At 37.8% G+C, this 16156-nt stretch overlaps 1 protein-coding gene and 1 long non-coding RNA gene across 8 annotated transcripts in view; one reads left to right on the forward strand and one right to left on the reverse strand.

Annotated features, from left to right (window-relative positions):
• The window catches only part of LOC125100814 (uncharacterized), a 41075-nt gene extending 36160 nt beyond the window's left edge, over positions 1 to 4915 (forward strand). The window contains exon 2 of the long non-coding RNA XR_007127665.1: positions 4781 to 4915. This is a non-coding gene — a long non-coding RNA (uncharacterized LOC125100814). The remainder of the gene's footprint in view (positions 1 to 4780) is intronic.
• The window catches only part of RICTOR (RPTOR independent companion of MTOR complex 2), a 141424-nt gene extending 135365 nt beyond the window's left edge, over positions 1 to 6059 (reverse strand). For 4 of the 7 annotated variants that reach the window (XM_047731256.1, XM_047731250.1, XM_047731251.1 and 1 more), the window contains exons 1-2: positions 5976 to 6059; positions 5757 to 5804 (exon numbers count right to left, since the gene is read on the reverse strand). In XM_047731256.1, coding sequence (XP_047587212.1) covers positions 5757 to 5804; positions 5976 to 6024 — 97 coding nt within the window. In that variant the 5' untranslated portion in view covers positions 6025 to 6059. Of the gene's footprint in view, positions 1 to 5221; positions 5317 to 5389; positions 5655 to 5756; positions 5805 to 5975 lie in introns of those variants that run through there. The other 3 variants (XM_047731253.1, XM_047731257.1, XM_047731255.1) reach the window with 3 other exon arrangements.
• Positions 6060 to 16156: the final 10097 nt, after the last annotated feature.

Genomic DNA, 16156 nt, shown 5'->3' on the forward strand with positions numbered 1-16156 from the left:
GCAGAGAAAGTGAAGAAAAGGTGAGAGAAAAGATTTTACATCATCCAAATGAGATAATAAAGATGTGAACAAGACCAATGACAATGTTATAGGAAAGAACAGATTTCCTTAGATATTTCACCAGCAATCTGAAGGAACATGGCATAATAATCAACATAGCTTGATTATTACAAAGGATGGTGGTGGTAACTAGAAAGTAAAAAGAAGGGACGCCTGGGTGGCTCAGTTGGTTAAGCAGCTGCCTTCGGCTCAGGTCATGATCCCAGCATCCTGGGATCGAGTCCCACATCGGGCTCCTTGCTCGTCAGGGAACCTGCTTCTCCCTCTGCCTCTGCCTGCCATTCTGTCTGCCTGTGCTCGCTCTCTCTCCTCTCTCTCTCTGACAAATAAATAAAATCTTTAAAAAAAAAAAAAAAAGAAAGTAAAAAGAATATGCTTTGGGATGCAAAGTTTTACACATTAGGCCTTTTAGATGAGTAGCAGACACATAATACTAATACGTTTTGCAAGCTTAAAAGAAAGAGTCTGAAAAAAATGTAATTATCATAATTATCTCAGCACATGGATTTTTTTTTCCCCCCAATTCATGGATTTTTGAAGCTCTCAGTATAAAGGCTGTTCAGGGACATAGCACCTAGCCCTGTAGGAAAGAAGAGATAAAGGACAGAACCTTAAGGTTCACTTGCTTAAGTAGCTGGAAGACTAGTCAGGGAACACAGAAGGGGCAGCATGAGAGGCAGGAAAAGAAGCAGGAGAATATTTCATAGAAATCAAGTGAAATAGTTGCAAGAATAGCAATAGTGTAGTGCCTACAAGTGCATGATCTGCAGTCGCTCACTAATCCTATGACCCTGGCTGAATTACTTAACCTGAATTTCAGACATTTAGAATTTTAAAGCCTATATCCTCAACTGTAAAATAGGGATAAAAAGAGTACCTCAGTTATTAAAGATTAAGTGAGATAACATATTTTAGAGCCTGGAACAAAACTATTAATACAGCAGTAGTTCTAAAATAGAATAGGGAATTTAAAAATGCCAATGAATTTTACATGAGATTACCAGCATCCTTTAAAAAACTATTTTCAGTACACGGGGAAAGCTGTGCTTAGAAGACTAGGGTGGTTAAGGAAGAAAGCTCTAGAGTGAGGATGAACTATTCTTTCTGTAGAGTCGATGGAAAAACAGATATTTTGTAATCTTTGTCTTTATCTTTCCACACCTCCCACCATCATCCGATGCCTGGTTTAGTACCTGATCCATATGAAGGATGTAACAAATGATGACTGAACATAAGAAAACTTCCAATAGGAAGGAAGAAATGAAGAAGAAAGGGATCTCAGTTCTACAAAGAATCTTAGAGGAAACAGTATTAAAAGAATAAAATTCCTTTCCAGATTAGCCTTGAAAGGGAACCGAGATGCTTTATTCCCTGACTCAGGGAACCAAAAGATACATATGTATAAAATATCAAGGTGAGAAGACAGGCGCACCCACCTGGCTGGCTCAGTAGGTAGAGCATGACTTTTGATGTGAGTTCAAGACCCACACTGGGCACAAAGATTACTTTAAAAAATAAAGGGAAGGAGTCAAGGGAATTCACATTAGACAGCTTCGACCTTCTTAATAAAATAAGTTCTCTGCACAGTGTAGTCAGTTTGAAATCTGAAGAAAACAAATTAGTTGATTACTCCATTTCAATATATATTGACCTTCATTTCTAACTCCAACATCCTAGTCTAGTTCACCACCATTTCTTAGATTACATCAGTGGAGCTTCCTAGGCAGCTCCTTTTCCTGCTGACTTTTACCTTTCAGAAGGTGTGGTACAATCGCTTGGAACCCATGTTTCCTTTCATTATGTCCACCACTATTCTTATGAGAAGTCAAACATTCTGTGAAGCCTTCTCTGATCTTCTACCTGCCAAACAATTCATCACTTTCTCCTCTAGGTTATTTCTGGTCCTTGTACAGTTTGGTTACTTAATTTATAGTTCCATATTACAATCGCTTAATCTGTTCCAGTAAACACCTAAAAAGGGGAATAACATCTTCCTTATCTTCATTCCTCCAGCACTTAATTCAGCATTTAGTAAATAACAAGCATTCAGTCAACGTTTGTTTTGTCTAACTCAAGTCAGCAATTAAACAACATGAGTAATCTATCTGCTCACTAGAAAAAAAATCATAAAACAAAAAGTAGTATTCAAATCTGCATCACTCAGTTAACCTTCCTATCTAAGTATGAAACAGCAACTAAGCCAATTTTTGTATTCTTTCTAACAGAAAAGTAAAAGAATTGGATAATCAAGAAATAAAACTCAATACTATTACATAAATTCTATTCTAAAAGATTTCATTACAGGTTTGTCCATGTCCTAAAAATTCACTTTGAACACAATGATTAAATTACCGTACAGTAAGAAGAACTTACACAGGAAGAATACCCTGTGTCTTTTCACGTTATTCAGTACCACAAATGTACTATGAGACTGATAAAAAAAAAAAAGCCAGGCTATCCTTGCAGTGGAAGTGACTAAGGGAAGCATTTTGGTTTCAAAATAGATATTGGCATGCAAAACAGAGAGAGTATTTAAATTATATCAATAGCAACTATCAGGGACTTTCACAAAATTAAGTAGTTGTTTGAACAAAACTGAAAGCAGCAATCACCAGTAAGTTTACTATGAGGTCTACTGCAATTAAGTTCCTAAACTAGATCAAAATTAGTCCACCAACAATTTTTAACTGAAGTACACTATGTATGAACTAACTACCAAAACCAAAGCGCCTAGAACTCTCCTGGGCCTCAAGAAGCTTGCAAGGCTAGACAAATCATTATTACTAAGAAATTTCTGGAGTCAGAGAAAAATTCTAAGGTTCTATAAAATAAAATACTACATTTTATCTTAAGTACATATGCTACTCTTTGCTTAGACCTAATTTACTGGTAATCTCACAGAATATTCCTTTACAGTTGTTATATTCAAGAACTCTACTTCAGACAAGCTATACCCAATTAACAGTATGTCTCAAAAAAATGAAAGCCTCAATACCATAATTCCTTATTAAGTTTATAATGTTCAAAACAACTTTGAAATATTTTAATTGCGATATAAATAATCACAACTGATTTCATAGTGTGGGAAAACAACTAACGTTTAGTTAACATCACTCACAAAAATATCAGCTCCTGTACTGAGTATTTTAAGCATTAGTTCATTCACTTCTCACATTCTTAATAGCCCTTTGACGTTATCTCTCTTTGAGCTGAAGAAAACAAGAGTTAAACAAGGTCAAATAACTTGCCCCACATCACCTATTAAGTATCCCCGCTGAGATTAAAACCCAGAACTATTTGACTGTACAGTCTGATCTCTTTTCACTATACATTGAGGGTTCCTTTAGGAATTACAATGACCATGACCTCTGTTTAACAATGAACTCTGTGAGACAGCTACACAATGAATTTCTCAAAGGTTATATAAAAACAATTAAAATGAGATCAAACACTGCCTTCACATTAAAAACATGTAGTTTTGGTTACCCAAACTTTATCTAAAATGTATTGTAATTCAATCCACAAACAGCTGCCTTTCAGCAGCAACCAGACTGCCCTAGAGCTCAAAAACTATTACTAAAGAATAATTCCTCATGAGGTTTCTTGAGGTTAGATCCACAAGACTTTAGATTCACAAACCTTTCAACAATGAAATGTCTGTCTGAACAGCAGTCTCTTGAACAACAGCTTCCCTATATAATAAATTATTTTTTATTCTCATATAGCTTCTCTTACTTGCATACGCCTTTTGCCATCAATTTCAATTGGCTGTGTATATTCCAAACAACTATATTTTATCAGGGCAAGTAGAAATAGCATTTTTTACTTGTTGCATTATCTTAAAAACATCTACTGACAATAGTGTTCACAACGTGTGCAGGAACTATAACATTTTAAATAGTAAACATACACTTATCTGTGCATTTGAGTAAGTTTGAAGTAAATCAAAGGTATCAAAACAAATTACATTTTTTTACAAACCAAAATTTTGATACCAATCACAAAAACTGCTACATACAGCTCAGCAAACTCAACCTAAAGCACAAATATAACATTTCTAGCACCACATCCAAACAAGCTTTTAAGGAGAAAATTAAGACAGAAGATCTATCTAATAAGTTCCCTTTTCACCATCTAAATACATATGCCCATTAATAAATTAAATCACTAATAAAGTACATCTGTTACAGAACACAAATGTTAATTTTGAACCCTGTGGGAATTTTGTTTTTGTTAGGAAATTTACTAGATTACCACATACATCTCATACAGATTTTTCGTGTCTGTGTTTTAAAGTCAAGTTTGCAAACTGTTACACAAAAGTCAAAAGCTTTACATCTTTCTACACTAATGTTCGTGAAAAAAATGAACACTAATGAAAAAAAGTTTGTTTAGTGCATTAGTAGAAACCCATCTGCCTATTAACACCAGCATCTAGCTCGCCCAAAACAAAGTCCCTGAACTTTCAGAATAAAATATTCGTACAAAAATGTACTCTTGTAGCTAAACAAAAAGCAGCCGTTTAGTTTAGAACAGTTATCTTACACTGTGAAATATAAAATACAACAGATAATGCACTATGCTTTAAATACCAGAGATGAGCCTCAACAATGAGCCCGCGTCTGACAAATACTTTAGATAACAGTCATTACGTCAAGTAGAACATGGGTTAAATTTTTTAACTTTTTAATGAAATGTTTACGACTTTAACTTCCTAAAGTGTTTTTCAGATCTCAGAAAAGAAACTCATTCTATACAGCTGAACCAGCTTACACTCTAGCCGGTGTGAAATACGACTTCTTCGGAATCAGTAGACCAAATCCTGTTTACCGTGGAAGAAAAAAAAAAAAGAAAAACCCTGTATACAACTACTGTATCTTCAGCGAGATATTGTCGAATAAACTCCATTACGGTGACTAGTATAAGATTCACCGGCCAGTAGCTGGATTAAATCCTTAAAAACACAACCGCGGGGTTCGCCCAGTTCCCTAGGTGTAAACAAACCCGTCGCCACTGCAGAAGGTAAACAATGAACCTGCAGCGAGGGTGAGGGGGCGGTCTTTGCCAACTACACTCCCAGCCACCGGGGAAAGGGAAACGGGAATGAACTACAGCGTAAACCAGACACTTAACCATAGTCCCCGATTCTAGGTTTCACTACCGAGTTATCAATGCTGCGGGTCCCCCAGGGCGGTGAGCAAACAGTAAAGCAGTCACACAGGCAAGCAAGAACCCAGCAGGTCCGGCTTCTGCTCTGGGGGACGGGGAGGGCAGGATGTGGTCGCTCTTCCCTCAGACATCCTCCGGCAACCTAAATAACAGCCTCTACCTCCCGCCGGCCGCCTCCAGGCGAATGGCTGCACGAGCTCCGGGATGGGAGTTAAACGCTCCCTCGGGGGTCCAGAACACCCAGACGGTCGCCGGCTCCACTGAGTCCCGCCTGGCGTTCCGCGGCACTCGCCGCACCCAGAGGCCCGGAGAAAGGCGCGGGGCCAGGGAAGCGGGCACCGGGAAGGGGGATGGGTCCCGGGAGGCTGCCCCGGGCTTCGCTCCCGCGAGCCAGCAGGCGGGGCTCGGGCTCTGCCTCCCGCACCCCCGCCGGTCCCGTGCGGGGCCCGCCCCTGCCCCCCGGCTCCCGGCCCCCAGCTCCTCCCCAGCAGCGCGCCCTCTCCGGCGCCCGCGGCGCCCCGCGTTACCTCGGGTCAGATCCAGCGGGACGTTCTCCTCGCCGCTGTCATTCCGCCCTGTGCGAAACAGACACACAGCTCCAATTAGGATTCGCTCGCAGGCCAGCGGCGGCAACCCTGGCTCCGGCCAGCGCCCCTAATCGCTCCCCCAGCCCAGGGCCAGGGGGAGGCAAGGGCCAGGGGTCGCGGGCCCCAGGCGGTGGGGAGCAAGGGTTGCAGGGGGCTTACCTCGTATTCGGAGGTTCTTCAGCGAGCGGCCGCGGCCGATCGCCGCCATATTGACGGGTTTCAGTCACAACACCGGAAACCTCGCCCAATCGCGCGAGAACCCCTTCCCCTCCCCGCGCGCCGCGCCCGCCCCCAGCAGTATCTCCCCCGCCCCTCCGCGGCGGCAGGCGGCGGGTGGTGCCGGCTCTTGCCGGGGCGTGGAGGGGACGCGGTGCCGACCCAGGGTTTCCATGGGGCTCGAGGCGTGCGCACCCGTCCGCCCGCCTGGGAGCCCGAAGTCGCGGCTACACGCCCGGCCCTCCGAGTGCAAGTCTGTCGGGAGGCGGCATTTCCCACGAGGGGAATCCCATTGATGGGAGTTCGCAGCGTGGAGGATGCTTCCCCTCCAGCGCCGCGGAAACTGTAATCAGCCGAGGAGGCCGGGATGCGGCCGCACGCCACCTGCGGAAACCATCCTGCCCCGTTCTCCGTCTGGCTTTCAAGCCCTCCCTTCCTTCTTCATCAGTGAAAACGATGTTTATTCAAAAACAAAGCTGCGCACGGTTTTAACGTAACTCAGATCCCTTCCCGGAGTCGCTCTGCTCCAACCAAGTTAACCCGTAACAAAGTTTGTTTTCCACCCTCGTTGTGACCACCGGACTAAGCAGCCTTGCACTTGATCTTCAAAACCACATTTAGCGGGAGAACTTCTCTAAGAGGAAGTGGTCGCGTGGACGTTTCGTTTTTCACCGCCTGGCGCAGGCCGGGAGAAGGGAATTCGGAAGCGGGCAGCGCGGGGTGGTGGTCCCGGGCGGTGGGGGAGATGGTTCCCGCGCACGCGCGGGCGCCGGGAGGCCCGGGGAGAGGGTTTCCTCTGCCTGGAACGGAGCGCACGCCGCCTTGGGCTAATGCAGAGGTTGTGAGGGTTCATATTTTTTATGCATAAACCTGGTAACTATTAACTGTAGAGATTTCAATTCTAGAAACTGTTTGCCTAATTAATATGTATACACCTGGCCTCTGACCCAGCAACTTTCTCTTAAAGTACAATAACTTTAAAGAGAGGGTGAGGGTTCTGCCGCCTCCCATCCTCGACTTGTCGTTTATTACGTGAGACTGGTAGTTCAACAGTGGAGAGCTTGGTTTAACCACCTCTCTTCTCCCAGTTAACGCAGTGTCCAGGATAAATAAATGTTCAATAAATAATCGGTTCGATGAGTAAGTGCCGTGGAGTCCTTTATTCCAATGCTCTCTTTGATGCTTAAAAAAAAAAAAAACAATATTTGAGCTATAACTGCAGTTGTTAATAATAGTGAACAATTGGAACCACAGATGACCAAAAGTAGGGATTATGCAAATTATTACAACCATCAAAAACGGTGTAGGTCTTATATATTTATAGAAAATAAGGTTCATGATTTTAAGTCGAGCAACAGATTACAAAATTCCCCCTTTTTATAGACGTTTAAAATACGTATAAATTAAAATTAGGCGTTATAAAATATTTTACATATCTCTACATAGAAAAGAGTCTGAGAAGATACAGATCGAAATGTTAACTTATTTTTTTTCTCTTCAGTTGTATCATTAAACATACGGTTTTTGTTCCTGTTTGCTGTTTGTACTCTAAATGTCCTGTAATAAATATATATCTAGTATAAAACAAGCAAAATAAAAGCAGCATACAGTAGCATCATCAGAATAAAAGAGGAATACTGCTTCCTTAGGAGACAATCCTCATCCAGACATTCCACATCCTTTTCTTATTAGGTCTACGGTCGGATATCTGTTCCTGATACTGCCCTTGTATTCAATGATGCAACACAATTAGAGCACTTTTTAAAAATGTCTCCTGACATAACCACTAATAATTTTGATAACAACAAACTTTGCTCTTGCTCTTGTAGCTTTTAGGTCTTGGTGTAAATTTATTGATTCTAGTTGCAACCTAAGGCAAAAATCACAACATTTGAGGTCTGGTTTGGACATTTAAATTTTGCATTTCATCCTCCCATGTATCACATTTCACCATTTTAGAAAAGTAGAAATCTAACAATGGAAAGTCTACCAGATTCTTAGAATTGTTCCAATTTTCAACCAACCCTTTTTATCCTATTTTTTGTCCCTATTTATTCTAAAGTAACTCCTTCCTAATACAATTTAACTTCATTTCTCTTTCATTTTTCTATGAAAGTTGAGTACAACTGATCCACTTTTAAATTACTTAAGGTACATGAAAGCCATGAAGCTTTTCATCTTTGTCACTATACATTCCTATTTAAAGATCATTATTTGGGGCGCCTGGGTGGCTTAGTGGGTTAAAGCCTCTGCCTTCGGCTCAGGTCATGATCCCAGGGTCCTGGGATCGAGCCCCGCATCGGGCTCTCTCCTCAGCGGGAAGCCTGCTTCTCCCTCTCTCTCTGCCTGCCTCTCTGCCTACTTGTGGTTTCTGTCTGTCAAATAAATAAATAAAATCTTAAAGATCATTATTCAATTATTTTCTCTTTCATGAGAAAAAAAAAGTCCTCTTTCCCCAATCTTACAATGAGACTGACTAGTTTTTCTTCTATTTCCGTCTCAGTCATTTAAGTGGTTATGTTTTTCACATTTGTTGTTAAGGTGAACAGTAGGATTTCTGGTAAAAAGAACAAGTTATTAGTGTTTGCAAGTGACACTCAACTGGGAAGTAGGATTTTAGGTAAATTTTAGTAAAGAATACATTTCCAATGTTGTGTTTGCTTTTCAAACAATATATTACTGATTCTAGTCAGCCTGTTACTTGTTAGAATCTAAGTTATCTTCTATACTTGCCAAAAACTAGCTATTCCTCTTTTGAAACTTGTTTTTCTTCCTTGTTTATTTTAGCCCACCCCTATGTTTTACTCATTCTGTTTACTTGTTACTACTTCTCCAATTTTCCAGGTCATTTTGATTCTAATCTGGTCATTGAGAATGTGACTTCCTCTTCTTAGTTTTCATTTCCCAAGTAGGTTTCATTTGCTGTGTGAATGAAATGTCTTTTCTCATAGTATTAGTCACTGATAAAAAATGTTATATGAGATTGGGTCCAGGACCACACCTCTGAGAGATAACTGCTTGATTCTGAAGATAAATGACTCAATTGATGATCACTATCTGGGTTCTATCCTCTATCCTATTACACAAAGTTAATAATTCTAGTTTATAAACCAAATATTATCAGTTTTGGGTACAGAGATAATGTTGAACAGAAACAAAGCCTTGCCAAAATCTTAGTTCCCTTTATCTATCTGCCTTACTGCATAGGCCATATGAAGATAAAGCAAGTAAAAAAAAACCACAACATTTGATGGTCTGTTTTTTGGTAATTTTTCTTCATAGTTAAACCACACGTTTAAAATCTAGATAAAGAACATTAAAATGACAGGCAATGGACTAAAATCAAACAAATGTTGTATTCTTGTATAGTGTTGATTATGAAGATTCAGCCTTGGTGTTGTTTGCCTCTTAGAATTGTTCCTTCAAATTTTAATCTCTGTCTTAAAATAGCAGGAAGGAGTCTCTTACTATTGTTCCTTTAAATTTTAACTTCTGTTCCAAAAATTTCTTGTAAATTTCATTTTAGAAAAATTCTGTAAGGTATAAAGACACTCTACAAAAACAGTTTTAAATATAGTATGAGCCCTTTTTTTGTGAAAGAAGGATACATACATTCAGAAAATAAAATTTGGAAGGGTATGCACTAAAATTTCAGCAGTGATTATCTCTGGTTGGTAGAATTTTGAATGGTTTTTATCTTTTTTATTTTAACTTTCCTAAATCATGTTTTTACTTATATAATTTTTTTAAAGAAAAATTATTTGAGAGAAATTTTTCTGACTATTCTAAATCATAATGATAAACATCTCATTATAATAACGTGCTAAGCAATGGACCTACCAAATTATTTCTCTGTGCATCTCATCATTTTAAAAAGAACACTTGTGCACACACTCCAATAACGTATGTATTTACTCATTTTTTAAAAAGATTTTATTTTTAAAGTAATCTCTACACCCAACATGGGGCTCAAACTACAACCCTGAGATCAAGACTCGTATGATCCACTGACTGAGCCCCTACTTTTTTTTAATTAAATAAGACTTAAAACGTAAAGATGAAATAAAAATGGTTAAAGGTACATTTTAATGTTAGTTTATTAATGACACTAATAACAACAATGGGACTGGATATCTTTTATTATTTTTTAAATTTCTTGTTAAATACTTTATGGTATAGCAATCCGAAGTCCAACTCTAAGAAGAGTTTACTTGGATGTTGGGTTTTAGTAGCTGAAATCTCACAATATGCCAAGCTGTTGTTGTTTTTTTTCTTTTTTTTTTAATGGAAGAACTACTCTACTGGCTGAAGCTTCTAAACCATAACGCTTGTTTTTTAATTCCACCATTGGTTATACAAGGTTTTCTTATGTAATTTGGCTAATAAATGTCCATCTTTCCTAATGTCAATTCATTTTCATAGCAAGCTGGAAGACAGAACATTTAGAAATGTTTAGCAAATGATTTAAAAATGGTTTCAAAACTCTTCATCTGAAAGATATTAAGCAGAAAACTGTTCCCATGGTTTTTAAGTGTGTAGATATAAAAATTTATATAAATGACAGATTTATATTTTCAAGTATTTTTAGGAAAAAAAATCACAAAACTGTGGAAACGTTTCCAAATACTTGTTTTCTAAATGCTCCCTCCTAGCACAAATTTCTTTTGAAAAGTAGTAAGATTTGCAGTGCCTGGGTGGCTAAGTCGGTTAAGGGTCTGTCTTTGGCTCAGGTCATGATCCCAGAGTCCTGGGATTAAGCCCCACATCGGGCTCTCTGCTCAGCGGGGAGCCTGCTTTCCCCTCTCTCTCTGCCTCCTTCTCTGCCTACTTGTGATCTCTGTCTGTCAAATAAATAAATAAAATCTTTAAAAAATATATCGAATCTAATCTTTCCCTTTGAGGTAATTGTGATAACAGTAACTAAGAACCTTACTACTTTTTTTTCCTTTAAAGATTTTATTTTTTTGAGAGAGAGAGAAAGAGACAGGGGGAGGAGCAGAGGCTTAACCCACTGAGCCACCCAGGCACCCCAAGATTCAATATTTTTTAAAACATCTGATAGATAACATGGTACTAGAAGTCACCAATCATTATGAAATACTTGGTTTTTCAATTTAGACTAAATTAGGAAAAATTTAGTTTACCACTAAATAAATATCAAACATTCTCATGGTACAAAAGATTTTCATGTCACTTCCTTTCTCTTTTCAAGGTGTATGAAAATTAAGCTACATTTTAGAGATCTTAATTATATAAAATTATCTCTACTGTGAATACCTTTTAAATTTTCATTTATAGAAACTACTTCATCAATTTTCCATAAAATATTGTCTTTATTAAGGTAGTTGTTTACTGATAAGGACACACATTCTTTGATACATCTTTGCTTTAGTGGCTTAGAAAAAGCATAGGGATTTGTGTATTTTCATTACTGAATAGAATTCAGCAATACCATAAACTAAGCAAGTGTAGGAGCATCGATGCTTCTAACCATTGCACAGCAAAGTTTCCATAATGCGTTTTGTTCAAATATCTTTTTCTTCAAGTCTTCAGACATTTTGGTCTTTTTTTTTTTTCAACTTTTTCTGTCTTGGTTGACCAATGGGACTGCATTTTAGTTTGTCAGCAAATTTTCTTCTTTTTTTTTTTCCAGTTATTTTTTTACCATAGGAAATACAGAAAATTATCTTCATATTCTGAATGTTTATTTTTATATATTTTACAAATCACATAGCTTTATGCTATCATTAGTGAACATCTCAAAGAATATACACTTAGACTTAAGTAATAGTAAAGGATAATCTACATAAATTCATATTTCACATGACTGTAATTTCCATTTTAAAAAGTTGCGGCTGACATTGTGACATCCGACTTCATTGTCATTGTTTTTTTCTTGTAATGATGTTGATAAAAAGTTAACATCAGGAGTAAAGTTACCAGAGCTTCCATATTTTCAAACTGTGCTTTTATTACTTACAAAGTATGTAACTTTTGTTACATACCACAGTTTCTTTGCAATATCCTTTTATTTTTTTTTAAGATTTTATTTATTCATGAGAGACAGAGAGAGAGAGAGCGCGCGAGCAAGGCAGAGGCATAGGGAGAAGCAGGCTCCCCAAAGAACAGGGAGCAGAATGTGAGACTCATTTCCAGGACCCCCAGGATCATGACCTGAGCCGAAGGGAGATGCATAACCATCTGAGCCACCCAGGTGCCTTGCAATATTCTTTTAAGCCAAGTTTCCACTTGATAAAGGGTAGTTTAAAATATGTCCCTTAAAATATGGATAGTTAAGCTATGCCCCTTGGCCATAACAAGTGGAAAAATTTTTCAGGAAAATGTTGTCACTCCTCTGAGTTGCAGAACTCCCAATCTTCCCTCAGGATACCTTCTATGACTCATGCTAATTTATCCACAAAAGCTGACCAAATGACAGCTCCGTTGTTAAATCTGAATAATATATACCAATAGTTTATTTTTTTCTTTTCTTCTTTTTTTTTTTTAGCTAAAATCTCCAAAATTCCTCCACCAGAAAACAAAAACAAAACAGTATACTAAAATTAAAAGAACAGTGTGAAAACAGAAAACTGGAAAAGCGGATTTATCTAGAGGGCACATGCCAGTTGCAAACCCACGATCTACCAGAGGCAGAAAAGCAGAACTTGAGACCTCGGTGTTAAGCCCAGGATCCTAGGAGGGGACCAAAGTGGACCCGGGTTGTAGTGCCCCCTGGCTTCCGGCAGTAGCAATTACAAATCCTTTCTGCAGAAAATGCAGGACGTGAGCTCTTAGACTCTTCACAAATTGAGATCGAACAAATAAAAGTTCATACTCAAAGATCATCAAACTCATAGGAAAAAGTCACTATAAGGAAGAATCATTAGAAATTAAAACTATAACTCACGGACTTCAGATATTGATGATCAGAAACCTAATATAAAGGAACTGTATGTGAAATGATTATTTTTAATGAAGAGTTCCTGATTTCATCAGGAATTGAATGGGTATTCAATTCACTTTCCTATAATAAACAACTGTACATTTAGACAAAATATGTGAACAACTGTTTTAGGAATGGGACAATAGGTAATGTGGCACTGTAACCTTGAGATAAAAGAAACAAGGGGAACTCCACATTCTTTCTGGCTTTCTGCCTGGGGACACCTTTCAGAACACAACGCAAAACTATGGAAACCAAATGGAGAACAGCTGTGTCGTAGGATGGAAGGAAGAAAGATTGAAGTTCAGACATAAGGAGGCAATTGAAATTTGAGGAGCCGAATACCAGAGAGGAGGAACATGTAGAGTAGGAGCTCCAGAAATTTGTATATGAATCCTCTTGATTAGTTAGCTGAAATTTAAGCTGCACAAGTAGAGGGTGAGATTCTGGGAGGCCTGTCAGAGAGCAGCTCTGGGGGGCTCCAAACTAATGGAAGGTTCCAGAGGTTGGTGGAAGATTGCAAAGACAATAGAGTTCTAACCAGCGAGTAAAGAGACTTTGTTAGACACCCTGAGCATTCAGTTAAGAACACCCAGAAAGCTATAATTTAGAGAAAGGTTTGAATGGCGACCCCCCAAAAAGCCATATCTTAGGGAAAAAGCTACACTAGCCTAAAATAAATGCTGCTATAGACATATCGAAACAAAACCTAAAATCAAGTCTCAACAGTATCAAGCTGATCTTCCAGTAAATTAATGAAGAGGGAAACCCCCCAAAACTCGTTAAAAGGAAAACAGCAATAGCCAAACTCTAAAACACATAGCCTGTACAATGTAAAGCATATAATAAAAATTGTATTAGACGTGAAAAATCAGAAAAATGTGATTCATTATCATGAGAAAAAATAGTCATTGAATACAGACCAAGAAATAACACAGACATCAAAATTAGCAAAATTTTAGAAATATGATTAGAGATTTAAGGGAAAAGCTGGATGTAAGTAGTGACCAAATGGGAGCTTTTTCTAGAGAAATGCTTACTATAGAAAAGAACCGTGTGAAAATTGTAGAAATAAAAAATACAATATAAAAAATGTAAAAATCCACGAGATGGTGACATATTGGACACACAAAAAGGGGGAGTGGCCAGTAGATTGAAACAGACCAATAGAAAGAATGAAGAAGAAAAAGACTGAAAAAAAACAAAAGAGCCATATTTTTAAAAAATCAGTCTGAAATATGTGAATTGGACTCCAAAGAGAAGTGGAGTTAGAGATTACAGCAGAAAGAAGACTTGAAGAACAATGGCTGAAATGTTCCAAATTTGATAAAAAATAACAAGACACAGATCCAAAAAGCTGAATGAGTCAGAAATAACACAAAGAAAAACATTCCTAAGCATATTATAGTCAAAATTGCCAAATACCAAAAAAAAAAAAAAAAAGAGAGAGAAACAACTTTAAAGTGATCAGAGAATAAAGACAAATCAACTGCGGGCGATAATAGTAAGAAATACTGATGACATCTAGTCAGAAACAGTGCAAGCCAGAACTCAGTCAAATGACAATTTTAAAGTGAAAAAGGAAAGAAATATCTATAATCTAGAATTCTATATCTGATAAGATCAATCCTCAAAAATGAAAAATAAAATTTCAGATTTTAAAAAACTGAAATAAATTGTCATAAACAGATGAGTTTTAAAATAAATTTTAAGGGGCGCCTGGGTGGCTCAGTGGGTTAAGCCGCTGCCTTCAGCTCAGGTCATGATCTCGGGGTCCTGGGATCGAGTCTTGCATCGGGCTCCCTGCTCAGCAGGGAGCCTGCTTTCCTCTCTCTCTCTCTCTCTGTCTACTTGTGGTCTCTCTCTGTCAAATAAATAAATAAAATCTTTAAAAAAAATAATAAAATAAAATAAATTTTAAGCTTCAGCAGACCAAAAGGGAAATAATAGCAGATGGAAGTGCAGATCTACATGAATAGACAAAAAAATGCAGAAAGTGGTTTATATATAAGTCAATAAATTATTAGATAATTTCTCATTTAAAGCAAAGGCAATGCGGTGTATTGTGTGTTTAAATTATAGAAGTAAAAATCAGACTGTTAAAAGATTCTCATATTCTATATGAAATAGTACAATGTTAGTTCAACATATGCAATTAGTTAAAAAATATGTAAATAAATTGCTACCTAGGAAATTTCTAGGAAATTCTTACATCAATTGCCATGTTAAAAGTGAATAAATTATACACTTCCTGATTTCAAAATTTACTAAAAATTGTAATTAAGACAGTCTGATATTGGCATAAGGATAGACAAAAACAAGAAGCAGATAGATAAACAGAAGACCTGAGTAATGTTATCAACAACTTTATGTAATTGACATTTATAGACACTCAAGAACAGCAGTATACCCATTCTTTTTTTTTTTTTTTTTAAGATTTTATTTATTTGACAGAGGTAGGCAGAGAGGCAGGCAGAGAGAGAGGGGGAAGCAGACTCCTTGCTGAACAGAGAGCCCGAAGTGGGGTTTGATCCCAGGACCCTGAGATCTTGACCTGAGCCAAAGGCAGAGGCTTAACCCATGGAGCCACCCAGGTGCCCCAGAATACCCATTCTTTTAGAGTAGATGAAATATTCACCAAGATAGACCACAATCTGGGACACAAAACAAATTTTAACAAATTTGAAAAATTGAAATCATAGAAAGCATGGGTTGGACCATAACAAAACTAAACTAGAAATCAATAACACAAAAAGATCTAGAATGGTCCCAAATATTTAGAAATTGAACAGCAAAAGGTGCACTCATAATTCACCCATAGAATAAAGTAGAAATCGAAAGGTAAAGGAAAATATTTTGCATTCTATAGAAATGAAAATATACCAAAATGTCTGGCATGGAGATAAATCAGAGAAATGAATAGCATCAAATTCCTAAATGTAGGTCTCAAAACAGTGGTTTATGTTCCTACCTTAAGAAGCTAGGAAAAGAACAGCCAATTCAATCCAAAGCAAGTAAAGCGAAGTCAATGAAAAAAAAAATGAAATAAAAAGCTGTTTCTTTGAAATAACTAATTGATGAATCTCTAGCCAAACTAATCAAAAGGAAAGAAAGAAGCTACAAATCACAAATATCAAAAGAGAAACTTAGGATATTACTATGGAACCCAACAGATATTGAA

This window comes from Lutra lutra, chromosome 5 (genome assembly GCF_902655055.1).
Source record: "Lutra lutra chromosome 5, mLutLut1.2, whole genome shotgun sequence".
NCBI classification, from domain to species: Eukaryota; Metazoa; Chordata; class Mammalia; order Carnivora; family Mustelidae; genus Lutra; species Lutra lutra.